General features: G+C 32.7%; 2 protein-coding genes and 1 long non-coding RNA gene across 3 annotated transcripts in view; 2 read left to right on the top strand and 1 right to left on the bottom strand.

Moving 5' to 3' along the window:
- LOC139907403 (uncharacterized) overlaps positions 1-25,967 on the top strand; it is a 205,477-nt gene that overhangs the window by 156,723 nt on the left and 22,787 nt on the right. The gene's annotated exons all lie outside the window — the stretch shown is intronic.
- LOC121128177 (ras-related protein Rab-2) lies at positions 107-11,872 on the top strand. Its single transcript, XM_040723756.2, has 4 exons — positions 107-343; positions 619-934; positions 2,639-2,813; positions 10,879-11,872. Exons 1-4 carry the CDS (start codon positions 298-300, stop codon positions 10,972-10,974), a joined length of 633 nt encoding a protein of 210 aa, XP_040579690.1. The 5' UTR covers positions 107-297; the 3' UTR covers positions 10,975-11,872.
- Positions 22,873-25,967, bottom strand: part of LOC121127669 (ecdysone-inducible protein E75) — a 29,602-nt gene continuing 26,507 nt past the window's right edge. The window contains 4 exon segments of the mRNA XM_040723095.2: positions 22,873-23,672; positions 23,675-25,201; positions 25,286-25,460; positions 25,651-25,854. Of these exon segments, the coding sequence (XP_040579029.2) occupies positions 23,491-23,672; positions 23,675-25,201; positions 25,286-25,460; positions 25,651-25,854 (2,088 nt within the window). The 3' untranslated portion in view covers positions 22,873-23,490.

Here is a 25,967-nt window from a genome sequence, read left to right as displayed (position 1 = left end):
TACTATTAGACCAAACACAGCAGCTGCTGACTCTTAGTCTAAGCACAGCGGCCTAGTAAAATCCTTGTCACCTCTAGTAACGTACGGTCAAATTTCATTTGGTGCTATTGCGCGTTAGTATTCTTTCGTAATATAAAATAAGACTTTTTTCTTTTGTTCGTCCTCATTAATGAAACGTCAGAAAGGAAAATAAGAAATAGAAGATTTTATTAAATAGATATATTTATAATTACTTTAGTGGATATTATTTATCTAGTATTATACATATATATTTTAATACAATCACAAACGAAAAATATGTCTTATGCTTATCTATTTAAATACATCATTATTGGAGACACGGGTAAGGGTTTAACAGGGTTAATACGGCAATTGTGAGGATACTTAATAACTACGCCCTGTTAGTACTAACAGATTGGAGTCTTTTTTCACACCATATCAAGGGGATATCCCTTCATAAACCCTTTCAGTTCGATCACCACACTAAAGGCGTTCATCCCAAATGATAATCCACCTACTCTTTAGTTTGACTTTTCCTCACAAATGAAGCGTCAAAATAGCCTTAATACTAATCATTATAAAGTCGTAAATCATATTCCTGCATTTCCTTCCTTCCAGGTGTGGGCAAATCCTGCCTTCTACTCCAATTCACGGATAAACGCTTTCAGCCTGTTCATGATTTGACGATCGGTGTGGAATTTGGAGCTCGTATGATCAATATTGAGGGGAAACAAATCAAATTAGAAATTTGGGACACGGCTGGGCAAGAGGCCTTTCGTTCAATTACTCGATCCTATTACAGAGGAGCTGCTGGTGCTCTTCTTGTCTATGATATTACACGAAGGGATACATTTAATCATTTGACCACTTGGTTAGAGGATGCTCGACAACATTCCAACTCGAATATGGTCATTATGCTTATAGGAAATAAGAGGCAAGGGACTGCTGTTTGTACAACATACCTGGGTTGAGCCCACCCAAATTGTCGTAACTCAAGTATTAAAAATATTAACCTATATGTCATCCTTAAAGTACAATATTTAACAACAGAATTTCATACTATATTCGGAATATAATAGGAGGATAAGATTTTGTAAAAATTGGAAAACTTCATTATTCATAATGAAAAAATGGAGTTTCCAAGCTTCATTCTGCTATATTTAAATATTTGAGTTACGACAATTTCGCTCTCACCCCATGATACTAACTCCTTTGTCCATATGGATGCCACGTTTTTGGAGTGATCACTTATATAATATGGGATTTTTTCCCTGCGATTCATTAATGAAAAATGATGGTATTTTGAAAAGTTTGTCTATAATCATTTGAGTATCTATCTATATTGTTAATTATAATAAAATACTTCTCTTATAATTAGGTTAGTTATAAGTATATATATATATTGAAAATTGAGATCCTAATTTGTTATATATACATGAAGAAGTGGGTCTTCGTATCTTTTGAGTTGAGAACTCTCAATCCCTTTAAAAATAGATAATTGTCACCGCTGAAATATCATTTTTTCGTCAATGTACAGTAGAAAATCCATAGGTACCTCTGACAAAATAAGAGATCACTCTGAAAATGGTGCATTCTAATATCCATCAAATAGGGTACGAGTAGTCCAGCTCGGAGTTTAGTAATAAAAAGGTGACTTCCCATTACACAATTGGTTCCCCTCGTTTTGTTAGTAAACGTTTGGTATTGTAATTATTCCCTACTTACAAATTAATAATGATTAATAATGCAATTTTTTTTTTCTTTTTGCCGAAAACATAAATATAATATTTTATACTGTTCTGAGATATCGTGGATTAGATTTTTCAATATATCAAGATGTACATTTTTATATGGTAGATTTTGATTAAATATATGGAATATTTCCATAAAGAAACCTTCAAAATATATGGAGGATTATTGCAGTAGTATATTCATAAGAACTAATACTATTATTATGACAAAAACGAACCTACTCTGGACCCAAAATGTAGCTCCACTCTCCTAAAAAATACCCAAAATCTTGATAATAGCAATAGAAAAAACAGTCCAAGTTCTTCATATGTACCGAATTGTTCCGAGACAGTCGGTCCTATGAATTAATATTTTTCTCAATAAAAAATTCGCATGTAAATGCTAGATAATAATATTAAAAGTATCTCGATATGATAAAATAATCCTTTACTATAGCAAAACTGATCTAAATGTGGAATATTTCTATAATTTAATAATAAAAACCCTCCTCAAAAACAAGGACGTTGATCATTGGCATAATTATTCAGGAGGTTTTTTGTTTTAAAAAAGTTAATTAAGTTTTTAACCAATCAATGGAAGAATTTACAAATTTCTGAATAATCCCTTTAGTTCTTTAAATAAAATATCTTGATTGCCAATATTGACATAATCCTCGCTTTATTTCCCGTCCCCTCTGCGTCATGTTATGCTACACTTCGATACTTTCAAATTTCACTATTTGAATTCACTTTTACAATAATTAATTTTACTTATATAAAAATATAATTATTATTATACATTTATTTGATATTAATATTAATGGTTTGTTTTCTCTACTCTATTAAATTAATTTTTGTGTAATATAACTTTTTTAACATATTATATGACATTATTTATATATGCATAGCGATCTGGAAGCCAAACGCGATGTGAAAAGAGAAGAAGGTGAAGCATTTGCCAGAGAACACGGGTTGATTTTCATGGAAACATCTGCAAAAACAGCTGCAAATGTGGAAGAAGCTTTTATAAACACTGCAACTTATGACAAGATACAAGAAGGTGTATTTGACATTAACAATGAGGTAATGATAATGATTACGATCATGTGACTTGTCTAGTCTTGGATCTTATATGTTAGTATCGTATATATGTTGTGTACAAGTTGTAGCTTTTATAAGCAAATTGCGACCAAAAATTGAGATGAATAATTTTAAATGAAGGATTTATAGTACTTGGAATGAGAATTATGCAATAATTAAATATTCTATGGACGGTCGATATATTAATGGTGTCATTTTGGACTATTTTGATGAAAATTACAGACTAAAAGTATTCTGTGGCACGTTATAATGTTCAAATGCTCTGTGTTATATAGATACATAATAACCATGTTATTTTAATAGATCCAAATGAAATGGTAGTATCAATGTATAGTTGGTTATTAGAATGACCATTGTATTTAAGTAAGGCATTTTATGATGAAGAAATTGTAACTTGTACAATTTGTTTATACAAGTTGTAACTTGTACACAACTTATATAAATACAGCCTACCCATGTCTATAGCACTATGTTCGGTATTCGAGTTTAATTCTGTAAAAATATGTTGTCCTATGTTATGTTCTTTCCTAGAGATAACATGTTTTTACTGAAAGGGACAATAAAGCTGTACTGGGAACAGGTGCATTTTACTAACAGAGGTATCCGAACTGGTTCGCATTTTTCAAATTTTATTGGAACCTTACAACAACAAAAAAAAAACCTTTATATTAAAACTGTTCGGCCCATTTCGAGGACATAAAATGTCCCATATCAAATATTGGCAGAAACAAAAGTTGATATAAATATTCCAAGCTATTTTTTCATAAAACAAAGTAGTAGACATTAACCAAGTCTATTGTAATAATGTCATATTTTATTAAAAGCGTAGCTATACATATGTAATTCCGTTCTACCCTAGCTATTTTAGAAACAGACACCAAATCTGGTCACCCTGAATCTCACTACCTCTACGACATGTTTTCCTTCCCTATACTCCTCCTCTTTCTGTTGATAGCCGTAACTTCAACTAAGTAAAAGGGATGGGGGGAGGGACTTTTGACGAATGTATAGCTACGATTTTGATAAAATATGATATTAATAGTTAATGTCTACTATTTTATGTCATAGCGTAGCTATACATTTGTAATCCTACAAAGTTGTTTTACTCCAAACCAGTTGTAAAGAATGAACACAAATTAAAAACACAATGTAACATAGAATCGTCATAGCTCCGTGACAACACGCTCTGGAGATATTATTCTCTTGTACTCAATGTGCGTTTGATCCCAGGTGATTCCTGGAGAATAAAATATATAATACTTTAGATATGTATATGGATTTCACAAAAATATTACTAGGTTAGAGTAATTGTAATACTATAATATTTACTTATACTGAATCAGTGAAACTCCATATTACCAATTAAAGGAACATTTAAAAAAAAAACACACACAAACACAATTATTATATATCTCTTAATATCTGCCTTTAACGAAGAAAATAATATTTTGATCAATTATAAATATACTATTTCCTTTAGGAACATTATAAAAACCGAAGAAAAGCATGTGATTCCTCATACCAGAAACCTTGATTAATAACTTCTTGAACTGAACTGCCATTAGCTCTTTTTAAAGCTACAACAGCTGCTCTTAATCTATGAGCTTTACAAGCTTCAATATTAATACCTGTCATTTGCATGATCTCTCTTAACCATTTTCTAGGGGTCTGAGTTGCAAAGGGGTGACCATTCCTCCTCAAAGTCACAAATAATTTATCTTAAAACTCAATAGTCGTATTTACATATTCAATGATATGTCTAACTGGATCCAGTCCAATGTTATTGATCCAGTCTCTCGTCTGAGAAAACTTGCTAAATTAATTGTACTTCTAATATGGCCTAAGCTGAAATTCTACTCTAGACCCAACAAGGGGAGACAAATAGGTCCTTGGCTATTTATTATATAGCTTGAACCTAATAAAGTTAAACAACTAGCTCTAGCTATACTCGCCAAAGCTACTAAAGTTAGGGTCTTTTTTGCCAGCATTTCATTTAATAAAACTATCCGGACACGGATTTTATTCAAATTGACCTTGAAACCAAGGATGGTGTATAGCATCTATGCTAAACACGAGGAGAGTGAGGCATGCACAACAGTAGTGGCCTGCAAAATTAAGTCATCTAAATAGATGCTACAATTTATCTTCAGTTGTGACTTAAAATATATGAAACCACTTGTTTCATAATAGAAAAATTATCGGTGCTGATTTCAAACCTAAACATTAAACATGAAATTGGTAAATATTGTTTCTCTATCAAAATCTGTATAAAAAACAATGATGATCACGAAAAATCTGCAAATAAAAATATGCATCAAACAGATCTAAATAGGAATCTTGGTCAAGCCAAAATCTTAATGAATCAACTGATTCTAATTTAAATTTAGAATAAACTTTTAAAGGCCTTGAGATTTATTATTAGTCTCCATCGAGAGTTATCCTTCTTAGGAACAGCGAATATTCGGGAAATAAAGGAAGGAAACTAATCACTTTCAATTATGGTCTCAATAATTCCAGAAAACGACATTTAGGTAGCTTCTTTATCCATTGCTTGTTTAGCCTTAAAGCATAAAGGAGGATTGCCTCCCACATAAGAACAAGCAGGTTCTTTAGATAAAAATTGTGGTTTATAACCACTTTCAAAAATATTAAGTATATATATACTTTTAGTTAAAATTGCCCAATTATGTTAAGATAGTCCCAGCCTCTGAGGGTAGTTGGAAAAAAAATCAGACGGAAAGTTAATCCCCAAATCTGAAAGTATTTGAATTGCTTTATCTAAAGTCTCAAAATCAAAAGTATTCCTAAATGAGTGATAGATCAAGGAGGTGTACTTCTGTATCCTCCTCTTGGAGGTACTATAAATTTCTTAGTAGGAGTGTTGACCCTAAGGAAAAGTTAAGATTGGAAGGCATGTTAGACGTTGTTTACCCAAAAGGTATCTTTCGATACCCATCCATATTACATTAGACAATGCTCGGTCATTACGGACATTGTCCAACATCATCTTGATTGATGAAGGACCGAATATATGATGGCATGGAGTATCTAAAAGTATCTTTCTAGTGTCCTTAAAGAGCTTTTCCATTCTTCTCAGGCATTGCACCAAATAAAAAACATACCCTTCCTGAGAAGGGAAGTGTTCCATGAAGGAAACACGGAAATTCTCCCATTCCTTTAATCACATAGTCATGGCTTCCAAAAGATCTTGGTTTCCTTCCTTGCTGGCTGCTTCATCCAAAAGATCAGCAAAGGTAGGGATCGCTGTTAATTTTTTAGAAATGTCACTTATCTCCTCATAGGCCCCATAATGGGTCTAGAAGACGATATCAAATTCTTGTGTATGTCAGTTAGAGTGATAATTGTGGCACTACCTCCAAACGCTTAATTTGCGGATTTGCCATCGGTATAGCCAATAGACCAGATTCTTATTATAAAGTTTTGGTGTCTGTTTCTAAAATAGCTATGGTAGAACGGAATTACAAAATGTATAGCTAGACTATGACATAAAATGATGACTCTTTCAATTTAAATATTTTGGCCTCTAACAGCCTCCCTGGGAGTATTTGGTACTTGATACATGAACAAAATGAAGCTAGAATGATTTTTCTCAAAATTGAGTGTGGATTACATTTCTATTCCTTGACGAATTCTTGTCAATTTCTATGAAACAAAATATTCTTATTAACCCTTTGATTGTGTCGCAAATTGCACTTGAAAGTAGCCAAAATTGATCGTCACAATAAAAGAATGTCGGGGCCAAATTAACCCATTACAGGACATAATTATTTAGGATAGTTAGAAACAATTTTCGGATAAATTTTATCTATACATGACTCAAATATGCAAATTACATTTATAAAAAAATTAAAAAGATCCCTGGGACCCCGATAGGAGCCGGTTAAATTATTAACCTATCGTAAGTATCAGTAGCATTTAGATGTAAGAAGAAATATTTGATTTGGATACATATTTGTTTCTAAATGATTGGATTCAATCTGGAAAAAAAACAAAAACATATTCAGATATATTCATTTTGTATTTACATTAACAAAATTTCCAAGAAAAAATATCATAAATACTAGTATAATGTCTATTAATTGTGATAATTATAGAAGCAATGAGGTTGTTGCCCAATATTGCATCTGAAATAGCCCAATCTTGCCTTTCCCTTACACATTGGACCTTTGCAACGTTTTAATCAAGGGGCAGATTTAATATAGGGGAAGACCATTGTCGCCTTTTAAGCATATGCCAGCTGCTTTTAAAAAAATATAATAGATAGAAACCGGATCTATATGACGGATAAGTTATAAACAAAACAGATAAACATTTTTTCTACCTTTTATGAGTCGCCAGGCTTGAATAGTAGAAGCAATATTGACCTGTTAAGTATAGGCCTCCACGTTCTTTGGTCTAATTCTACCTCCATAGACAGCTGTTATTGCATCCAACTCTTTCTATAACCTTGTTATATTTAGAAATGCTATTAGGAAATGTCAGGTTCATGTATTGCCTTATAAAATAGAATATCTTTAAAACTGGTTTTAAAATTTCGTTAACAGTAAGATATTTCCTATGAAAACAATATATTCTTATAAATTGCTATGCTTACCCTACTGGCTTGTGGTTAATTTTTTTCACATAATTTCAAATTGAAATAAAACTAAAAAATGAATGGATATGATTAAAAATTGATTCCGAGCAACATCAAGGATCACAAAAACATTTTCAATAAAAAATTTAATATGTTGACCTTATCCTTCACAAGATATAGTGCATCAGACCCCCACAAGTAAACAATATTGCCTTGGCGGTATGATAAAAATGTTTTACCTTTAATAATAACACACCGTATGAAATATTTTTAAATTCAAATACATTTTACCGGTACCACATTAAGTATTTTGAAATGAGAATATTATAGTATGTGGTTATATTACTATCGCAAGCAACGCTAAACATTTTTTTTTTCAAGAATTATGTGGTTAATATTATTATTGTTAACTTGCACTTCCTCGAAAATATGTTGTGTTAATTTTAGTTAGTAAGAAATACATCTAGAAATATTGTTTCAATGGCTTAAGGGAGCCAAATGAAAGAAATTGTATCCTTCAGTGGGATTCAAAACTTATGGGTACTATGACGCATCAAACCCCCTATGATTTTAAAAATGTTTTTATTTCGTTATGGCGGTATAACAAAAGTGTTTTACTGGATAAAAAATAATTTTGCAGAAGTTTCATAAATTTTGGTTAACATTTACCGGGCCCACATCAATGTTAAAGAATTGAAATATAAATAATTTTTATGTCCATAAACTAACTAAATGAGAAATAAGTAATTTAAATCAGAAGAAATATATTTTCTGTTTATAATTTCTTGCACAATACATAAGACATCAACTGGTATTATTTGTTTTCGATATTAATAAAAAAATACTAGAATTTCGTTTTTTGAAGGCCGAAGTCCGAAATAAACCAATCAAAGGTGAATACATAATCTTCACTGCTACTCATGTTTACTCACTATTACATTAGCTTTTTCTTGCGTAATCCTATGTGTTTCTACTACTTGTAAAAAATTCTGAAAAAATTCTTCTAATTTAGCAACGCCATTAAATTCCGAGCTTAGTTTTATGCCTCTTTTTGCATAGTCATTAATGGCGTTAATTGTATTGATATTTGACTTGGAAGATATATAAGACGACAAATTTATCCACTTTGTGACTTTTTGGGTCAGGAAATTAGTCTCTAAGTCCAACAGCGTGAAGATGAGCCAGGAGTTTCATGGAACTAAATCTGTAAGTGTCGTAGACTATGTTATGTCAATTGGAAAACGTGGTTTCCTAAAACCTGTACCAAATCGATATGTATGTAAGTCCTGTCTGTCACCGAGTTCATATTTCATTACTAGGAGCCTCTTAGCCATATTGTATCGCTTACTTGATGGAGTTAAATCACTGAAGAGGGCAAGTGGTACCATTTCTGCGGTTAAATACTACAGATCACGAGATAGAGAAGATATAGGACTCTTAGACACGGTTAAATTGATTACCATATTTTGCTGGGATTTCTGGTACAGACACAAATCATTCCAAGGAGTGCTGCCCAGAGTAACAGCTGTCCTAAGACCTGTTGCAGAAAATTCCAGCAAAAGTAACACGACCTGTGTTTGAGGCATTTGTGTCAAACTTCCTCGGTACAACTGATTTTTCACATTTCCTTAGTTTCAGTATTTCCATGCTTTTCTCAGTTATAATTTTTCATGAGCGTCGGTGAGTCCCGGTTTTGTAAGATGGAATCCCAAGGAGCTCAATTCACATCACCGATCGATACACTCAGCCGCTCTTTATTAACAATCTCATTTGTGAAAGTACCCATAAGTTTTGAATCCCACTGAAGTGATGCAATTTCTTTCATTTGGCTATTTTAAGCCATTAAAGCCACATTTCTAGATTTGTAACCATATATTTCTTACTAACTAAAATTAAAACAACATATTTGGAGGAAGTGAAAGTAAATAATAATAATAATTAACACATAATATTAGAAAAAAAATGAATGTTTAGCGTTGCTTACGATAGTAATATTACCACATACTATAAATTTCTCATTTTAAAATGCTTAATGTGGCTCCAGTAAAATTTATTCGAATTTAAAAATATTTCATACGGTGTGTTATTATTAAAGGTAAAACATTTTTATCATACCGCCTAGGAATATTTCTTACTTGGGGGGGGGGTGATGCACCCTAATCTAGACTCTTGAGTAATGCGGCGTCCAAGTAGACAAATTATAATTTTCTTTTTTACATTATATTGAGTAAAGTACTCCAGACTACGGATAAACAAAAATTCATTAATAAATGATCAATGTAGATTGAAAAATTCATACCTATATATAGTCGTAAATTGATTAACTAACCTAACGCTTGGAATGGGTTAAGTATCAAAATCAAATAAAGGTTTTATATCATCGATACAATTTTTGGATGACTTAAGTCATCCCACGAATTTGAGTACAAACTCTATAAATGATTCAAATATGTCTGAAATATTGGGCTATATGCATGCCAGGAGCGAGGGAATTAATTTTACCCTTAGTTTAGCTTACCTGCTGAAGTTACATGTTGATTCATCATATTGTTTCATAAAATAAAACTGTTGGAGATTGAACCATTTTTGTTTTAATCACTGTTTTACAACAAAAAAAATGTCTGAACAACAAGACAAAAGAGTCGAAGTACTCCTACTCTCCTACTGAGATTGCAAAGCAGACGGGTTACCCGTTCCACCGTCTACAACATTAAAAAAATGTTTGAATGACTACAAACGCATTGAGCGGAAGCCTGGTCAGAGTCTGAAGAGGTTGCTGGAGCTAGAAAGTGTTAATAAGGACTTGGAAGCAGAGACAAAAAATCAATTCTCGCCCATGCAGCCAAAATGGGTGTGTCCGGGTGGACACTTCGAAACGCTGTTCAGAAAGCTGGTGGTAAGAGTCTGGTACTTGTGGAGAGGCCATTGTTGACTTTTGAAGTCCGTGCCCGATGTCTGCAACGCTAACGAGCTCTTCTCCTCGACATGAAGTCTGCTCCAGCTGGTCGTTGTATCATTTTCAGTTATAAAAAACTAAACTATGCCTTCTGGCTGTATGTTCAAGCCAAGGCATGCCGAGTCAGGTACCCGAACATAGAGGCCCTGAAAACAGGAGTCAATGAAGAGTGGAATGCAATGGGCAGGCTTTATGTTAAAAAGGTGTGCGTCAACTTCCGTAAGGGTCAATGGTAGCCACATTGAGTAATTTAATTATATATGAATCATATATCAAAACTTTATTCACGTATGAGACTTATTGTTAAGTAAATAGATATGGTTAAATGTAGTAATTTTAAGGGTAAAATTAATTTCCTCGGACCTGGTTGAGATTTTCTCATTTTCTTTATTTTTATTCAAGGTTGTTTTTATGTAGACGCACCACACATTTACGAATACTTAAGAAGTGTTTGTTTCTCGACTATTTCTTATAGTTTATTTATTTATTTGCAGGCCAATGGTATAAAGATTGGACCTCAGCATTCACCTGCTAATTCTAGTATGCCTTCTGGAAGTCAGTCTGGTGGCTCCAGAGGAGGTTGTTGCTAAATGAAGAATTTTAATCCATCATTCTATCTAATAATAAATGTGCTACACTAACTGCAACAATCGAAAAACATCAGAAAATTGAACTTTCTTCTATATCAATATGTTTTTGTGTCATTAGTATATATTCAGTGTTTATTTTGAAGCTATACACTTTAAAGTCTTACGAAAATAATATACAAATCATCCTGAGTGGTCATTTTTTCCTTCCCTTATTAAAGAAACACTCAACAAAAATGAATTGTAATTTTGAATGTTATTCTAAAACTATCCCTGAGTAACAAAATTAATTATTGATTTTGATCCCTTGAAGAAGTGTACCTCAAAAAATTATGATTATGATTTATGTTACCATCAAGGCCGGTGTTAGCGTGAGCTGAGGGCCTGAGGCTAAGAAAAAATTGTTGGCCCGTTACTTTCTTTCAGTTTTTAAAATTTGATTTTTTTAGCAAATAAAATGAATAGTCAACAACCTTTTAAACTCTTTGTTAATAACAAAGCCCTTCTCTAAAACCGGCCCTTTCTAGTATTCTTATTTTTTTAATCTCGCCTTCATAGAAAGGCCGACCCCATTTTTAAATGATTTTAATGACTGTTGAATTGTATTTTTTAGAAGATAAGTAAAGTTAATTAAATGAATTATTATTTTATACAATGTTTTCTAAACTGGCTTTGTTTTACTTCGAATAATTTTTTTGTATTTGTTGAATTGTATAGAGTGTATGATGATTGGTTGTGTTGATAATAATGATGATGTTATTATTAGTATTACTCTTCAAATCAAGTAATTATTAGTTTTGATTCAATGTCATTATAAACATAACTATCTAATTATAATAGGCAATATATACCTACATACGAAGTAATTATCTATGGACTAATAAATTATTTTTAATGATAATTAATTTGTTATGATTCATTTTATACTATTTAATTCATTAATTCTATTGTTTTATAAATTATAAGGTACGTAGTGTCCTATATTGTACCTCGCAATTAATCCGGTGAATTTTTTAGCTTGCCCGTCTTTTTGGAATTGGTAATTTGAAGTATGCATTTTCTTTTTCTCAGCTGTTTATTATTTAACTCATGAGTAGTGAACTTCTTTTTCTATTTTATTCAAAACATGATTAAACATTCGTGTGTGCTCTTAAAAGACGGAGAGTAACTTTGAATATTTGTTGTGAATATATTATTGTAAGTCCTTATTGGACTCAGAATAGAATTGTGGATCGACATCAGAGTAGTTCTTGCCTATGTCTCTTGTTCATTTCCTTCTCTCCCTTGTCACAGCTTATCTAATGAAAAGTCGTGACAACTAAGCTGATCTCCAAAATATTCTTCAAATTATCAGTGTTATAATACTAAAAACCTGTAAGCGAAAGCTAAAGGACACCAGCTATCAATTGAGTAGAAAAACGGAGAAATTACTACAACGATATAACTATAGTTGATAATATTGTAGAGAAAAACGCGTGCGAGGAGAAAGGGGGAGAAAGACATATGGTATAATTGTTTTAAATACTGATGTGATTCTCACTGATAATCACATCAGTATTTATCAGTTGCCTGCTTTATTATGATTTTTGAGGGTATAACGAATGTATTTATTAGCAAAATGTTTAATGAAGATGTACTATGTATAATTGGCTTAGACGGTTTTTATCCGTTACAGTAGATTTGAAAACGTCACACTCCATGAAATTGTAATTCATTATTAACCATATTCTCAGAATAATAACTAATGAAACGACAACGTAAGAGTATTTCGAAATATATTTGAAGTTCCAAGTTTAAAAAAAAGGCTTTTATTAAATATAATCTACAAAATAACAAATATACCATCAAACATTTAAGTTAAATATACAAAATTAAACAATTATAATCAATAAATTATAAAAACAGAATATTGAAATAATAGATTGATCCAAATAATATTTTCTTGTTCTGACACCGGAATCCAGTTAAATATGTCATAACTTTAGGCTACAAAACACAATCGAGACGTGGAGTTTAATCAAAAAGATAATCACCCCTCTTATTCATGTGGAAGTTGATATATACAATTGTGCACAGGATAGATATATCTCTACCGATGAGATCTAACTAACTATTAATAATAAAGTAAATGTCAAAAATCATAAAATTAAAAAATAAATATACTAAAAAAAAAATGTTACAAATAAATCCATCTTAAAGATTTAGAGCAAAAGCTAATTATGTTGTATTGTCGGCGATATTACTCCTTATTAAGTGCATCAAAAAAAGATTTTCCCCGGTTATTTATGCTTGTGTAACAACATACTATTATCATGAAGAATACACACAATTGATAATTATAATGCTACACCCAATGTAACTACCCCCGTTGTTGTGACCATTTAAGTAGTTGTTTTTGCCTTTTATGAGTTTTCTGAACACCATTTCTTGGAGCCTATCAACCTTAAGTGATAAAAAAGGAAAATTTATTGACTATGTAATTTATGGAGAAATACACGGGTAAACCTACCCCTTCACGAGGAACCATCATTAAATTAATGGAGGATGTTGGTACTAATGTCATTTATAGAAATACATATAAAAATGTTTTGAGTCATGCACACCAAATGACGATCAAGTTATCAGTAAAAAGTATAAATATTTACTAATATCGAAATGGAACTCTGAATTTTGTACTATCTAACAGTAAGTATTCAATATTTTTTAAATCTAACCCTAAAATATGATTCTATTTTAGCTAAACATATCAAGAATTATGATACACAACTCATTAAATAGCAAAAGCAACTGCTTAAATGGTCACAACAACGGGGGTAGTAGCTTTGGATGGTTTGCAATTAGTTTGTCTGAGACTACTTTCTTTGCTTAAAGACTTGAGTATGATAATTAGGTTTTCCAATATTACATAGTCAATAAATATTACTTTTTTTATCACTTAAGGTATGGTTGATAGGCTCCCAGAAATGGTGTTCAGAAAACTCATAAAAGGCAAAAACAACTGTTTAAATGGTCACAACAACGGGGGTAGTTACATTGGGTGTTGCATTATAATTAGCAATTGTGTATATTCTTCATGATAATAATATGTTGTTATATAAGCATAAGTAACGGGGAAAATATCTTTTTTTGATGCTCTTAATAAGGAGTAATATCGCCGGACATTACTACATAATTAGGTTTTGCTCTAAATCTTTACAATGAATTTATTTCTAACATTTTTTGATTAGTATATTTATTGTCTAATTTTATGATTTTGACATTTACTTTATTATTAATAATTATTTAGATCTCATCGATAGAGATATATCTATCCTGTGCACAATTGTATATATCAACTTCCACATTAGGAAAAAAGGGTGATTGTCTTTTTTGATTAAACTCCACTCTGGCTAGTGTTTAACAACTTAAAGTTATGACATATTTAACTGGATTCCGGTGTCAGAACAAGAAAATATTATTTGGATCAATCTATTATTTCAATATTCTGTTTTTATAATTTATTGATTATAATTGTTTAATTTTGTATATTTAACTTAAATGTTTAATGGTTTATTTTTTAGTAAGTAGATTATATTTAATTAAAGCCTTCTTTTTTAAACTTTGAACTTCAAATATATTTCGAAATACTCTACTTTGTCGTTTCATTAGCTATTATTCTGAGAATAAGAATTACAATTTCATGGAGTGTGACGTTTTCAAATCTACTGTAACGGATAAAAAGCGTCGAAGTCAATTATACGTAGTATATCTTCATTAAACATTTTGCTTATAAATACATTTGTTATACCCTCAAAAATCATAATAAAGCAGGCAGATGATAATCACATCAGTATTTTAAACAATGATACCATATGTATTTTTCCCCCCTTCTCCTTGCACGGGTTTTTCTCTACAATATTATCAACTTTATTTATAACATAAATGGCCATTTGTGGATTATTATTTTTTTTAAGGGAAAAAAAACCCGGTATCTATTAGATTTAAATATTCAAAAATATACCTATACTAGCTTAGGATTAACTGGCGTTGCTCGGGCTAAGGAGGGAGAGGGAAATCACATTGAAAATGCTCTAATTAATTGAGAAAATTTAAAAAAATATTCCGAAAATACTTCTATACTAATAATTATAATATGAGCATTTGTTGTTGTCGAAAAAGATCCTGATAATTATAAATATGAATCCCCCCCCCCAAAAAAAATACTCTTATTATTGCCCCTTCTAACCTTAGTATATTATTATTATGAATATTAAAAAATATATATTGTGTTATAAACTTCAAATAACATACCAACATATATGCATCTAAAAAATTGTCTAAATGAGAAGTCCATTTTTTATTTATTTCAAAAAATTCTCAAATCGAAATTAGCGAAGAAAATTGCAAAAAACTATTTTGCATTAATTTTGCACAAAAATAGTTAATAGCATTTATTGGAAATGTAAAAGAAACAAAAACCTGCCAATATTTTTTTCGTACTTGCAAAAGTTATGAAGAATAATGATGTCGAAAAAATAACACTCGATTACTGGTTCATTTTTGCAAAACGGATGTAATAAAATGTCCTGGAAATTGAAAATACTCCGGTCCAGATGTTGCGTCGTCATTTTTTTTTTTCCAAAAAGCATTTCTTGTGGCATTTCTTCTTAAGAAACTGAAAATTGACTTGTTTTTGAAGTTTTGAAGAAAATAATAAATATATATAAAATATACAACTGTGTAGTTGGAATATTATGAAATAGGATCAATGATTCTTATGTAAATTTTTATTAAATCATTACTTGTTGCTGTAGTAATCCTGATATGCGCACATTTTATCACGTTCATTCAAATTGCTCACCTGTTTGGCATATTATATTGATTATATTATTTAAAAACAACTGAACCTTTCGGTTGTGGAGAAGCTGCAACAAGGGTCATTGCACAACAAAGGTACATTTAACAGAGCCCTCTAAGTATAATAGAAAAATTGATAGGCCATTGAGTAATTTATAATAACTAGGGTCCTTGATGGTCAGGGAAGAGACGGCGGTGGGTTTTTACAAAGTATTGAACGACAAAGTTATATTTTTTAGTTTATTGTTAGAAATATTTTAGAAAATGTAGAAAGGGGACGCTTTGGAGTACATGTATGATTAAACAAAGAATGCAATTTTTATGTTTTCAATCATATCATTCTTTTGTGTCATATTTAAATTATTCTTTTTTAGTATATCGTTAAAAATATTTTAGAAAGTGAGATTTTTTTTTGCTGGTGTGAAAACCCGATATCTCTTGCATGGGCCCTCATGGACTTGAAGGGATTGATCTTGCCTGTTTTCTTCAACTCCTTCGGGTCAAGTTTGGCCTTTTTGATAGAGCCTACTTTCTCTCCAACGTTTTTTGTCTTGCTGACAGAGTAGACGGTGGTCCTGGAGACGCCCAATTGCTTGGAGTGTGCAAATCAAAATTCGTTGATCAAGTTCAAGTGTCCTTTTCTCGACTTGAAAGTAAGATATGAAACTCAGCTTTGTTTAATTTTGCAACTAATTGTTTATGCTTTAATATAACGAAATATGAATTAATTTCAATTACTTAACCTTTAACTAAATATTGAATTAGTAAGTGTTCATATTTCAATGGACCACCCAGTACTTTGCTTTGATCTTGCATTTTTCACGTTTCAAAATGTTTTCAGTCATAATTATCGTTTAAAATCCTATTGAGTTTTGCAACAATACCAGCGTTGTACATCTGCAGAGAAGTCGTGCCAGATGTTAAACAGTCCCAATAAAATTATTATTCAACTAAGATGACTACCTGGTATTGCTCTAAGTTTCATCAGGCTCTTAAACTCTTGCTCATATCAAACCCTGTCTCTCAATTTGAAGGTGTTGATTTATAGTTTCATCCAGCGTTGTGTTGCTCCTTATTTATTCGGTCCAGTCCAGTTTTAGGGCAGGTCCTTAGATCTGTCATTACTAGAACTAATTAGAAAATAAAATTGATAATGTTGAGTGACGTCATCAACGACAAGATTTTAGTACTGAACTGGACCGGACCGAAACTGGACGAGACAGTCTTCACTCCTAAATAAAGACCGACACAGCACTAGTTTCCTCTAAAGCATTAAAATAAAGTACCGAAACGCGACCGTTAGCTTGAAAAGATACAATGGTGCAGCGTTTTAACATTTTTTCGCAAGATGTCGCTTTTCTTATATCGTCACTATGTTATTTTTCTTACTGGCATAGACCGGGATATAAATTATAATGAGTGAGGAAAATCCTGTGTACTTTTTAGCTGGCCTGTTTTTGTTTTTTTTGGAATTGGTAATCTGAATAATTAATTTTCTTTTCCTTAGCAGTTGTCATTATTATTCAATTCCTGAGTAGTGAACATCCTTTCCTAAATCGATTCACTTATATTTAAAACCTGATTGAACATTCGCGTGTGCTCATAAAAGACAGAGCTTAACCCTAAAGATTTTTTGCAGAGTTATAATTAATAGTCCTTGTTGGACTCAGAGTAGTATTGGGGATCGACATCGGAATAATTCCACCAAATGTCCTTGTTTATATCCTTTTCTCCTTCCCCCTTTGGACTGATATTTCGAACCAGACCATAGACCGATCATTAATCATTTATAAATCGTGGATCGTTTTTTTTTGTCTCAATATATAGACGATTTTTTTGGTCACAATCTATGGACTGATTTTCTGCCCTATCCACCTGATTTATGAGTTGTAAAAATATTATTTATGCAACACAGCTGTCGTCATGGACATTTTATCTACAGTGTAGGAACTCAAAACTTCCAAAAGCATTTAATTACAATTGTATCCCCCGTTATTATTAATTATGAGGGTTCATTACACAACCAAACAACAGCAGAAAAAAAGAAACAAGTTTTGTTGTTATCCCATGTCTCTAAGTGTAAAAATGTCGGAGCAATAACCAAAAGGCAAAGTGTGTTATATTATATCTCTTCCACCTCGTTGTCAGTGCCGGAAAAGCTACAGAGCCAAAGTCACCCAAATATCCAAGCCAAATCGAAGAAGGCATCAAATACTTAGAGTTCTTGAAATGGATTGAAATGTGGGATAATTATGTCAAGTTAACCCATCTGAAAGAATAAACGACAAAAGAGCAAATAGCTACTTTTGGACCTGGATTCCTTATCATGATATGGCAAATTGTCGTAATTCCATCAGACACTTCTAAAGGCTTACAGGAGGTTATTGAAGACGTTAGTAAATATTTGATAGCTAAAAAACAGATTGCAGTAGCAAGATACAAATTGATGCAACGTAAACAAACAAATATTAACATGTTAGTAAGTACTATCTAATATCAACAAGCAAATTTTGAAACAATTGATAAATTTTATTGTGAGTTAAAAATGTTAGGAAAAGAGACCGTTATTTGCGAGATGAAATCAGAAGATTGGTTGGCCCCTCTGATCACCTGTGGAGTCAAAGATGAAGATGTTCGTCAAAAACTTTTAGAAAAAAACCCGCAGCTCAATCTGAAAGAAACTATTACCTTTGTAGGACCGTTGAAACGGCCAAGAGGAATCGAGACTGTTTGAACCATCTAGTTTTAAAGGGTTTAAATCGAATTTAGAGAGCTGACGATAATAGTGGAGGTCATTGTAGAAGGAGGAATAAAAGTCGTGGGAGATCATGGGCGAGGGGTGAAGAAAACCTATATGGAAAGTGTGGTTTCAAGGCTCCTCATCAATTTGAAAGACCGTGTCCTGCAATGGAGGCCGGAACTGAAAGAAAAAAGGACATTATGCAAGAGTTTGTAGAGCTAAAAATATAAGTTCAGTCTTAATAATAAATTCTGTTCGTGTTTGTGAAATGAAAAAACTCCCAATTGACATATTGGATGCCAGGGGAGAATTCGTGGGAAACTAAATTGCAGTATGCGATAGTAGTGCAATGGCTTCTATTGCAGGCCTATGAGTTTATAAAGACTTAGACTTACCATCAAGCAAACCAGAGAACTGATCAGCCACCCCCAAAATTGTCGGTGTGAACGGCTCGAGATTGGAAATAGTAAGAGGTGTTGAATTGATATTTAGACTCAGAAATCGTTAGTACAAGGAGATCATGTATTTTGTCAAAGATATTGGCCAAGATGATATGTTTATCTCTCAACATGCATGCATATAAATAATATAAAATAGTGCCACCCCATAGTTATTGTACAGAATGGTAGAGTGAGATTAATAGTTGACTTAACCAAGTTAAACTCACTGGTTATGAGATTAGTTCTATGAAAACTCTAAAGGGAGCTGTTTCTGAAATATGACAAAGAATGAATTCAAATCGGAGTTAGTTTATTCCCAGGCGAGGATAATATTAAAGATATTTTACATTTACCTGAGTGGATTACCAAAGTTTGAAGTCGTCACTGATCGTCATTTACTCCCAAGAATATTCAATAAATATTATCTTAATCAAATGGAAAACCTGAAAGTCCAAAAGATAGGAATGGAGATCCAACATTATCAATTTTATGTTACATGGATGAAAGGAAAAAATAGAGCACCTGTTGAAGACCCAAAAGATGAAGAAGACATCAAGGATGGAGCGAAGAATTAATACGTTTAGCCATTGCTGTAATCACTGTAATAGAAACAAATATTAGGAATATTGGATTTATAGATCTAATTAATAGAGTTAAACACTCAGAATAAATTTAATATTCAGTTTCAACAAATTAGGCCTTCAGTTTTTTATTTTTGTTTTATCATTTCCAACCTTAGGAAATAATATTATGAGTCCAAGTTTTTGCTCTCTTGTAAAATTTTTCCCAAAAAATGCCCTATTAAAAAGTAGAGCTATATATTTAGATAGTTCTGGGAATTGTTTATAAAATTCGGATGTAAATCCAGAAAGACCTGGAGATTTGTCAGATTTAAGTTTTTTGTCAATGTAACGCCAGATTTCAGATAGTATAAAACGACATGAGAGACTTTTTTTATCTTCGTTAGAATTTTTTTTTTTGGTTAGATAAAGTATCTTTTATTGGTTTTACTCTGGATATAAAAAGGTCTTCATAAAATTTCCGAATGTATATGTGTTTTATATTTTGATGTTGCACTGTCTATATTTTCTATTTGTATCTCATTTATAATATCATTAACAGTCGTTTTCTCCATATACCTTAGGAAATTTCGATTTTTAAACTTTATATTTTGATTCAAATTTCGTTCTCTTATTTTGGATCCCTCACTATGTATTTACAGATTCGTGACCAACGTGTCTAGTAAATTGAATTAAAAATTGTAATTGAATTTTTGTTTTTGTTAACTTGAGTTATCCTTTCATTCTGGAGAAGATAAAATCCAAATATTGAGCAATTAGGTGTGAGTGTTGCTTATGAAAAACGGAGAGTAACAATGAGGAGTTGTTATATAGTAGGTTGGGGAAAAAGTAATTTGTATTTCCCACCCTTTTTTTATACTAAGTATATCTTGCTCACTATTGGTCACATCGGATCATACGATAAGGTGTTGTAAATGTGTGATTGTATACTACAAACACTTTTTATACAGTGTTGCATATGCCGGTTCAGTTGTAAATTATCGTGCGTCTAGTCTAATCGAAGTATCAAATGAAGAAATTAGCCAAATTTTACTTTTTTACTACTTGAAAGGGAAAAACGCGTCAAAAGCTACTAAGAAAATTTGTGATGTATACGGGGCAAATTACCTTTCGGTTCGTGTTGCACAACAGTTGTTCGAGCAATTTTGTTCTGGTGTCGTGGAGGTGAATGATGCACCATGCACTGAAGACCTATCGTCGAAAATCTAGATAAAATCATAGAAAATCTCGAGAGAGACCATCATGTTAGTAGTCGTAACATTGCCCAGGAACTGAACATCGATCATACAACCATTTAAACCATTTGCAGAAGGCTGGATACAAAAAGAAACTCAAATAGGTAATGAATCGTGTTTGATAAAGACAACACCAGGCCGCATACATCTTTGAAGCACCGGGACCTCAGATAGGATGTTCTACAGTCATGACCTGGCACCAAGTAACTACATCCTGTTCCTGTCTATGTCCAACGCGCTTGGGGCTACAAATTGGGCCTCAATAGAGGCCTGTGAAAATTGGTTGTCCTAGTTTTTTTACCAATAGGAACAAGGGCTTCTACAAAAAGAGCATTATGAAGTAGGATTCTCGTTGGCAACATGTTATCGTACAGAACAGGCCATATTTGCCAGAAATCGGATGATTGTAACACTTCATACAAAACATTGAAATAAAGCTAAAAATATTAAATTACTTTTTCACCAACCTATAATACTCCTTACCTGCTATCTTGCTCTTTCATCTGATATCTTGCAGATTACCAAAAAATACTAAAAATGCATATTCAAATATGAATATATAAATATATATGATTTAAATATAATTACAAACTTTGCCTGCACTATAGCTATTTTCAATGTAGAAAGTTTTCCTCTTCGTAATAGTAATTCATTTTCTCCCCTCAATATCATATACCAGATAACAGGTCATAATAACAAGGATCTTCATTCAGTAGTACCATATTTCCCGCTCCTGTCTTTTTCTTGCGCTCTTTTTTTCCTTAAAATATGTCAACTCTAACGAGGTAACTTCGAATGGGATAAATGCCAATTTTAATGTGTTTAGTGATACAGGATATACTGCTATGGAGAAACAAAGTAGAACCCCTAACAGCTGAAACAAAATACACAGTATATTTAAGTGTTAGTGTTCAATACCGTAATGAAACATTTATGATAATGGAAGAGGGAACCCACTTTCTGTAGTTGCATCCGGAAAAGGTCTTTTTTATTTTCAAAAGTTGTTATCATTCTCCATATATTCTTAAATAGAGGTCATATAAGTATAAAGTAATCACTAATGTGTGACAGACGAAGAGTAACATTGATGATTTGTTGAGTAGTTATAAGTGTTAGTCCTTGTTGGACTAGGAGTAGAATTGGGGGTCAATATCGTTGTTATTCCTGATTCCAAATTGCTAGATACGGAGTTTGTATTCATTTTCTTCGTGTCATAGCTGATTGCATCTAATTTAATAGAATGCCATGAGAGCTAAGCCGCTGTAGTCCCAAATATTCTTCAAATTTTCAGGGTGACCATATTGATTCTCGTTTACTTATTATTTTTTTAGCATACCTGCAAATCATATAGTAATCCCGGTATTGTTATTATTATGGGGACATGACTCGTTCCATAGATACTGCTACTCAAGTCATCCGCTGCTTGGAGACCTCTCAAGACTCTGACCAGAAGCAACAATGTTTTGAATCTTGTAAACAAGACCCCGAGAGCACCCTACGACCTTCATGATCTCCTCAACACTTACTTGGACAAGGAACAAATCAGACACCCTTTGCCTTTTGGCCTCCACGAAGACAACTGTAGATATTTGTAAGCTTTTTTATTTGTTTATTAACCAGAGTAGTCCTTACTTTTATAATGCAACCTACTATTTTAAAATATTCACCCTATAGTAATCCAGAAACATTCAAATTCAGTCCACGATTTTAGCTCGTACACTGTAACTAAGTAAAGTGAAAAAAAAAAATAATCTATATATATCTTGGTTTTGTTTTATTAAACACAAAAAAAAACTATTATGATTTTATAATAATACTTTTTTAACATAAAATAATTTTTTTATTAAATAAACTGATCACAAAGAATTACCACAAGACGCGCATTTATTTGAAAAGATAAATTTTTTTTTTAATATATAGATATTCTGGCAAATATAAAATTTGCGACTTGATACGCAAAAACAACTAAATAATAATAGTAAACGATAATGCCCATTTTGGTTCTAATTTATGTGAAATTAAAAAAAAAAGAACAGAATAAGGAAAAAAAGTACAACAAGTAATTCTCCTGTGGTTCATAGAACAAATATATTTAAACGAAAAAAAGTACTATGAATGCGATCAGAGGGTAAAAGAGGGTGCGGGGGGGACAATGATTTATATTGTAAATATGTATATATATATAAATAGTTATAAATATGCAGTTGAAATAATTAATATGGGGGAAAAAGATTTTTGACAAAAAATATATGAGTTTTTCAAAAATATATATTTCAAATGTGCATATTGTTATTTGCAGATACTTATTATTATAGCTATATATATATATTTTTTCGAGATAAAAAAAAAAAAGACATACGCAGATGTATGTATGTATGTGTTTATTTATTTATATGAAATCCCTTGAAGGAAGGATCGAGACAGTTTAATACTTTCTGGGAATTGACGACAATCACGAAGTTTGTAAATATGTTATATTAATAATAATAAGGTGAAGTTAGCTCAATGATGGGGGAGGGCATTAGAGAGATAGCAGAAAGAAGAGAAAGAAGGGGGTACGGGGTCTGTTGATTTCCAGAATGAATTGCCGAACAAAATATTAAAATAATATTATTTAATTTAGTAGAATATTGACGAAGTATAATCACATGATTATTATTGAAAACAACAGAGAGAGAAATAGGGATTCAAGCTTCAGTAGATATATCGTGTTGCTGAGTCGCTGGATATGGCGGAGGAGTACCAGTAGATAGATTAAGGGGCTGTGGATCCGAAGCAATCTTAGTGCTCAACACGTCAGGTGACGATGTTGAGGAATTGGAGGAATAGGATTGCCCCGAAAGCAACAACACTCCAGAAGTGGATGTTGAGGAGGAGATCGAATGGTGGTGTTTGTGGATGTGGTTGTTGAGGGGGCACACATCAGGAGTCCCTTATGTGGTACTGAAGGATAGTATTGTCTGTCCAGTATGATACTAGCCAGCATTTCATTCCTTTTACATTGATCACTTGCCATGGGCGTAGCCTTACTCAACGTGGAAGCAAGGAGCGGCGTGGATATTGTACTGCTATTCCCGCTATTGTTATTATTATTAATCGAACTACTGCAACCTTTTTCCAGCTTTGGAATCAAATTAGCCTTTGACGACTCACAGGAGAGAAGAGTATGTGCCAGTATGGAGTCGCCTCCTTTTCTGAGAACAAAACTTTTTGTCGTAGAGCTGCCATTGCTACTACTACTCGTTGGGTAACAGTCCTCATTCCCCAGTGGACCACCATGATGTAAATAAATCCTCGGTACCGCAGTGCTATTGCTTAAATTGTATCGTCTAAATTTTTTATGAGGTTTGTAAACTTCATCTTGGAAATACGAAATGGCGTTGCTTGTTAAGGGAGGGACTCCATTATACGCCTGAGGTGGTTGTTGAAGAGCCCTTTTCAGGAGAGGATGCTGTTCCTCTGAGACATGTGAAGACTGTGGCTGTGGGGGAGGGGATGATTCAACAACTAGAGTCTCATTCTCTTCTTCATCTTTATGTAAGTGTTTGTCCTCTTCAACAAATGATCGCGGGCTGGAACATATACTTGTTCCTAGATTCTTGGGAGAATCAATACCAGAATCGCTGGGGGAGTCCAACTTGGAGGTCTTAAAAGGACATTTTGATGATGCCACTACTAGTGGATTAGCACTTGATGGGGTCTGAATCTGATGGTGGGTGCTGGCGTTATTATTGGGATAGTGGTGATCGTTATTATTATTAATTATATGGTTTTTAGCGTTGGCGGCAGTGTTACTGTTACAGCCGCCACTGCTGGGAGGGGATGATGTTTGATGACAAGGATGTTGGTAATTATTGAACTCAGACTCTGCCACCTCACTTGGAAGTCGAAAGCGACTTCCAAGTGAAAGAGCATTAAGTAGAACACTATTATTGACCTTTAAATCTAGCACAGTGAGTCTAGACACTTCTGAGGAGCATCCTGACTCAGAGCTAGACACTGAGCCAATAGGACTTCTGCGATCGTGTTCGGAATGTGCATCAGAAGAAGAATGTGGGCTACCACCTCCTAGAGACTCTCGATCTAATTGGGAATGGGATCCTCCATTCCAATGATGTTGATGGGGATAAAGTTGTCCTTTGGATCCGTGTAATAAATGTTTCTGGAGTGTTGAGCCTTCAGATGAACCCCCCATGTCGGATCTATCGATTTTGCACTGTTTTAAAAACTTTTCAGTGTGAAGCGTATTCAGAGTTCGAAGATCATGAACCATGGATAAAAGTTCAGAAAAAATTCCTGGGCTATCGGAATGTTGTGGAATCAGAATGTTATTCAAAATATTCTTTAATTTATTTTGTATTTTCTGGACCAATTCCGGATTTCTAAGTCCAGGACGATCTATAAGAGAAAACAAAACAAAAAGAGAGAGTAAGTAATCAGCTAATTAAAGTACGTGAATACACGAATTAATGAGAGCATTACCAGGTGTAATGATGACAACAGAACAGAATATACCAATCTCAGCATCTGAGAGATTGAATTGATTAAGTCTTTGAGCCAATTCAAAAACAGAGTCCATTAAAAATTTGGCATTACCAGCTGCCAATTGGTTAATGGTTTCTTTACGTATAATGTCTCCATTTAAGCATACCAAAGACTGTAGAGGAGAAAAAAAAGTTATTCGTTTGTACTTTCAAATATACACATGATACATTATATAACGAAGGAAGATGTCTGTGAAATATGTTGTTATTTTTAAATATTCCCCCCTTTGTCATTCCTTGACCTTCAAAAAGTATAACATCTATACATTTTCTCTATTATAAATAATAGTATATATACATTACCAGATTGTCGAAAAGGCCAGAGAGTCTGACAAGCAGTACTTCAAAGACACAGGACTTTAGTAGCGTGACTTTATCATCATTGTGTAAACACTCGAATCCAGGGATCCGCTTGGCAAAGGTACAAACTTGGCGAACGTGGTCCATAAACCGTTCTGAAAATTGGTCAAGGAAGGAGTCTTCTGGTCTTCCTTTCATTGGACATGTCTATTTATATGTAAAAAAAGAAAATACTATTTAGGCTGATTGTATTATAGTGATTCAAGGTCGATGTAGACCTATTTTGCGCTGTTGTTGCAATAAATCGTCGTATTAAAGGG

The sequence above is a fragment of the Lepeophtheirus salmonis genome, chromosome W, assembly GCF_016086655.4.
Source record: "Lepeophtheirus salmonis chromosome W, UVic_Lsal_1.4, whole genome shotgun sequence".
Lineage (NCBI taxonomy): Eukaryota > Metazoa > Arthropoda > Copepoda > Siphonostomatoida > Caligidae > Lepeophtheirus > Lepeophtheirus salmonis.
The sequence above is the reverse complement of the archived record's forward strand: the minus strand, read 5'-3'. Positions and strand labels throughout refer to the sequence as shown.

Excerpts from the sequence above, each read along its gene's own strand:
- LOC121128177 (XM_040723756.2), top strand. The coding sequence starts at position 298 with ATGTCTTATGCTTATCTATTTAAATACATCATTATTGGAGACACGG. Across the intron at positions 344-618 it reads CATCATTATTGGAGACACGG|GTGTGGGCAAATCCTGCCTT; the intron begins GTAAGGGTTTAA and ends CCTTCCTTCCAG. Across the intron at positions 2,814-10,878 it reads TATTTGACATTAACAATGAG|GCCAATGGTATAAAGATTGG; the intron begins GTAATGATAATG and ends ATTTATTTGCAG.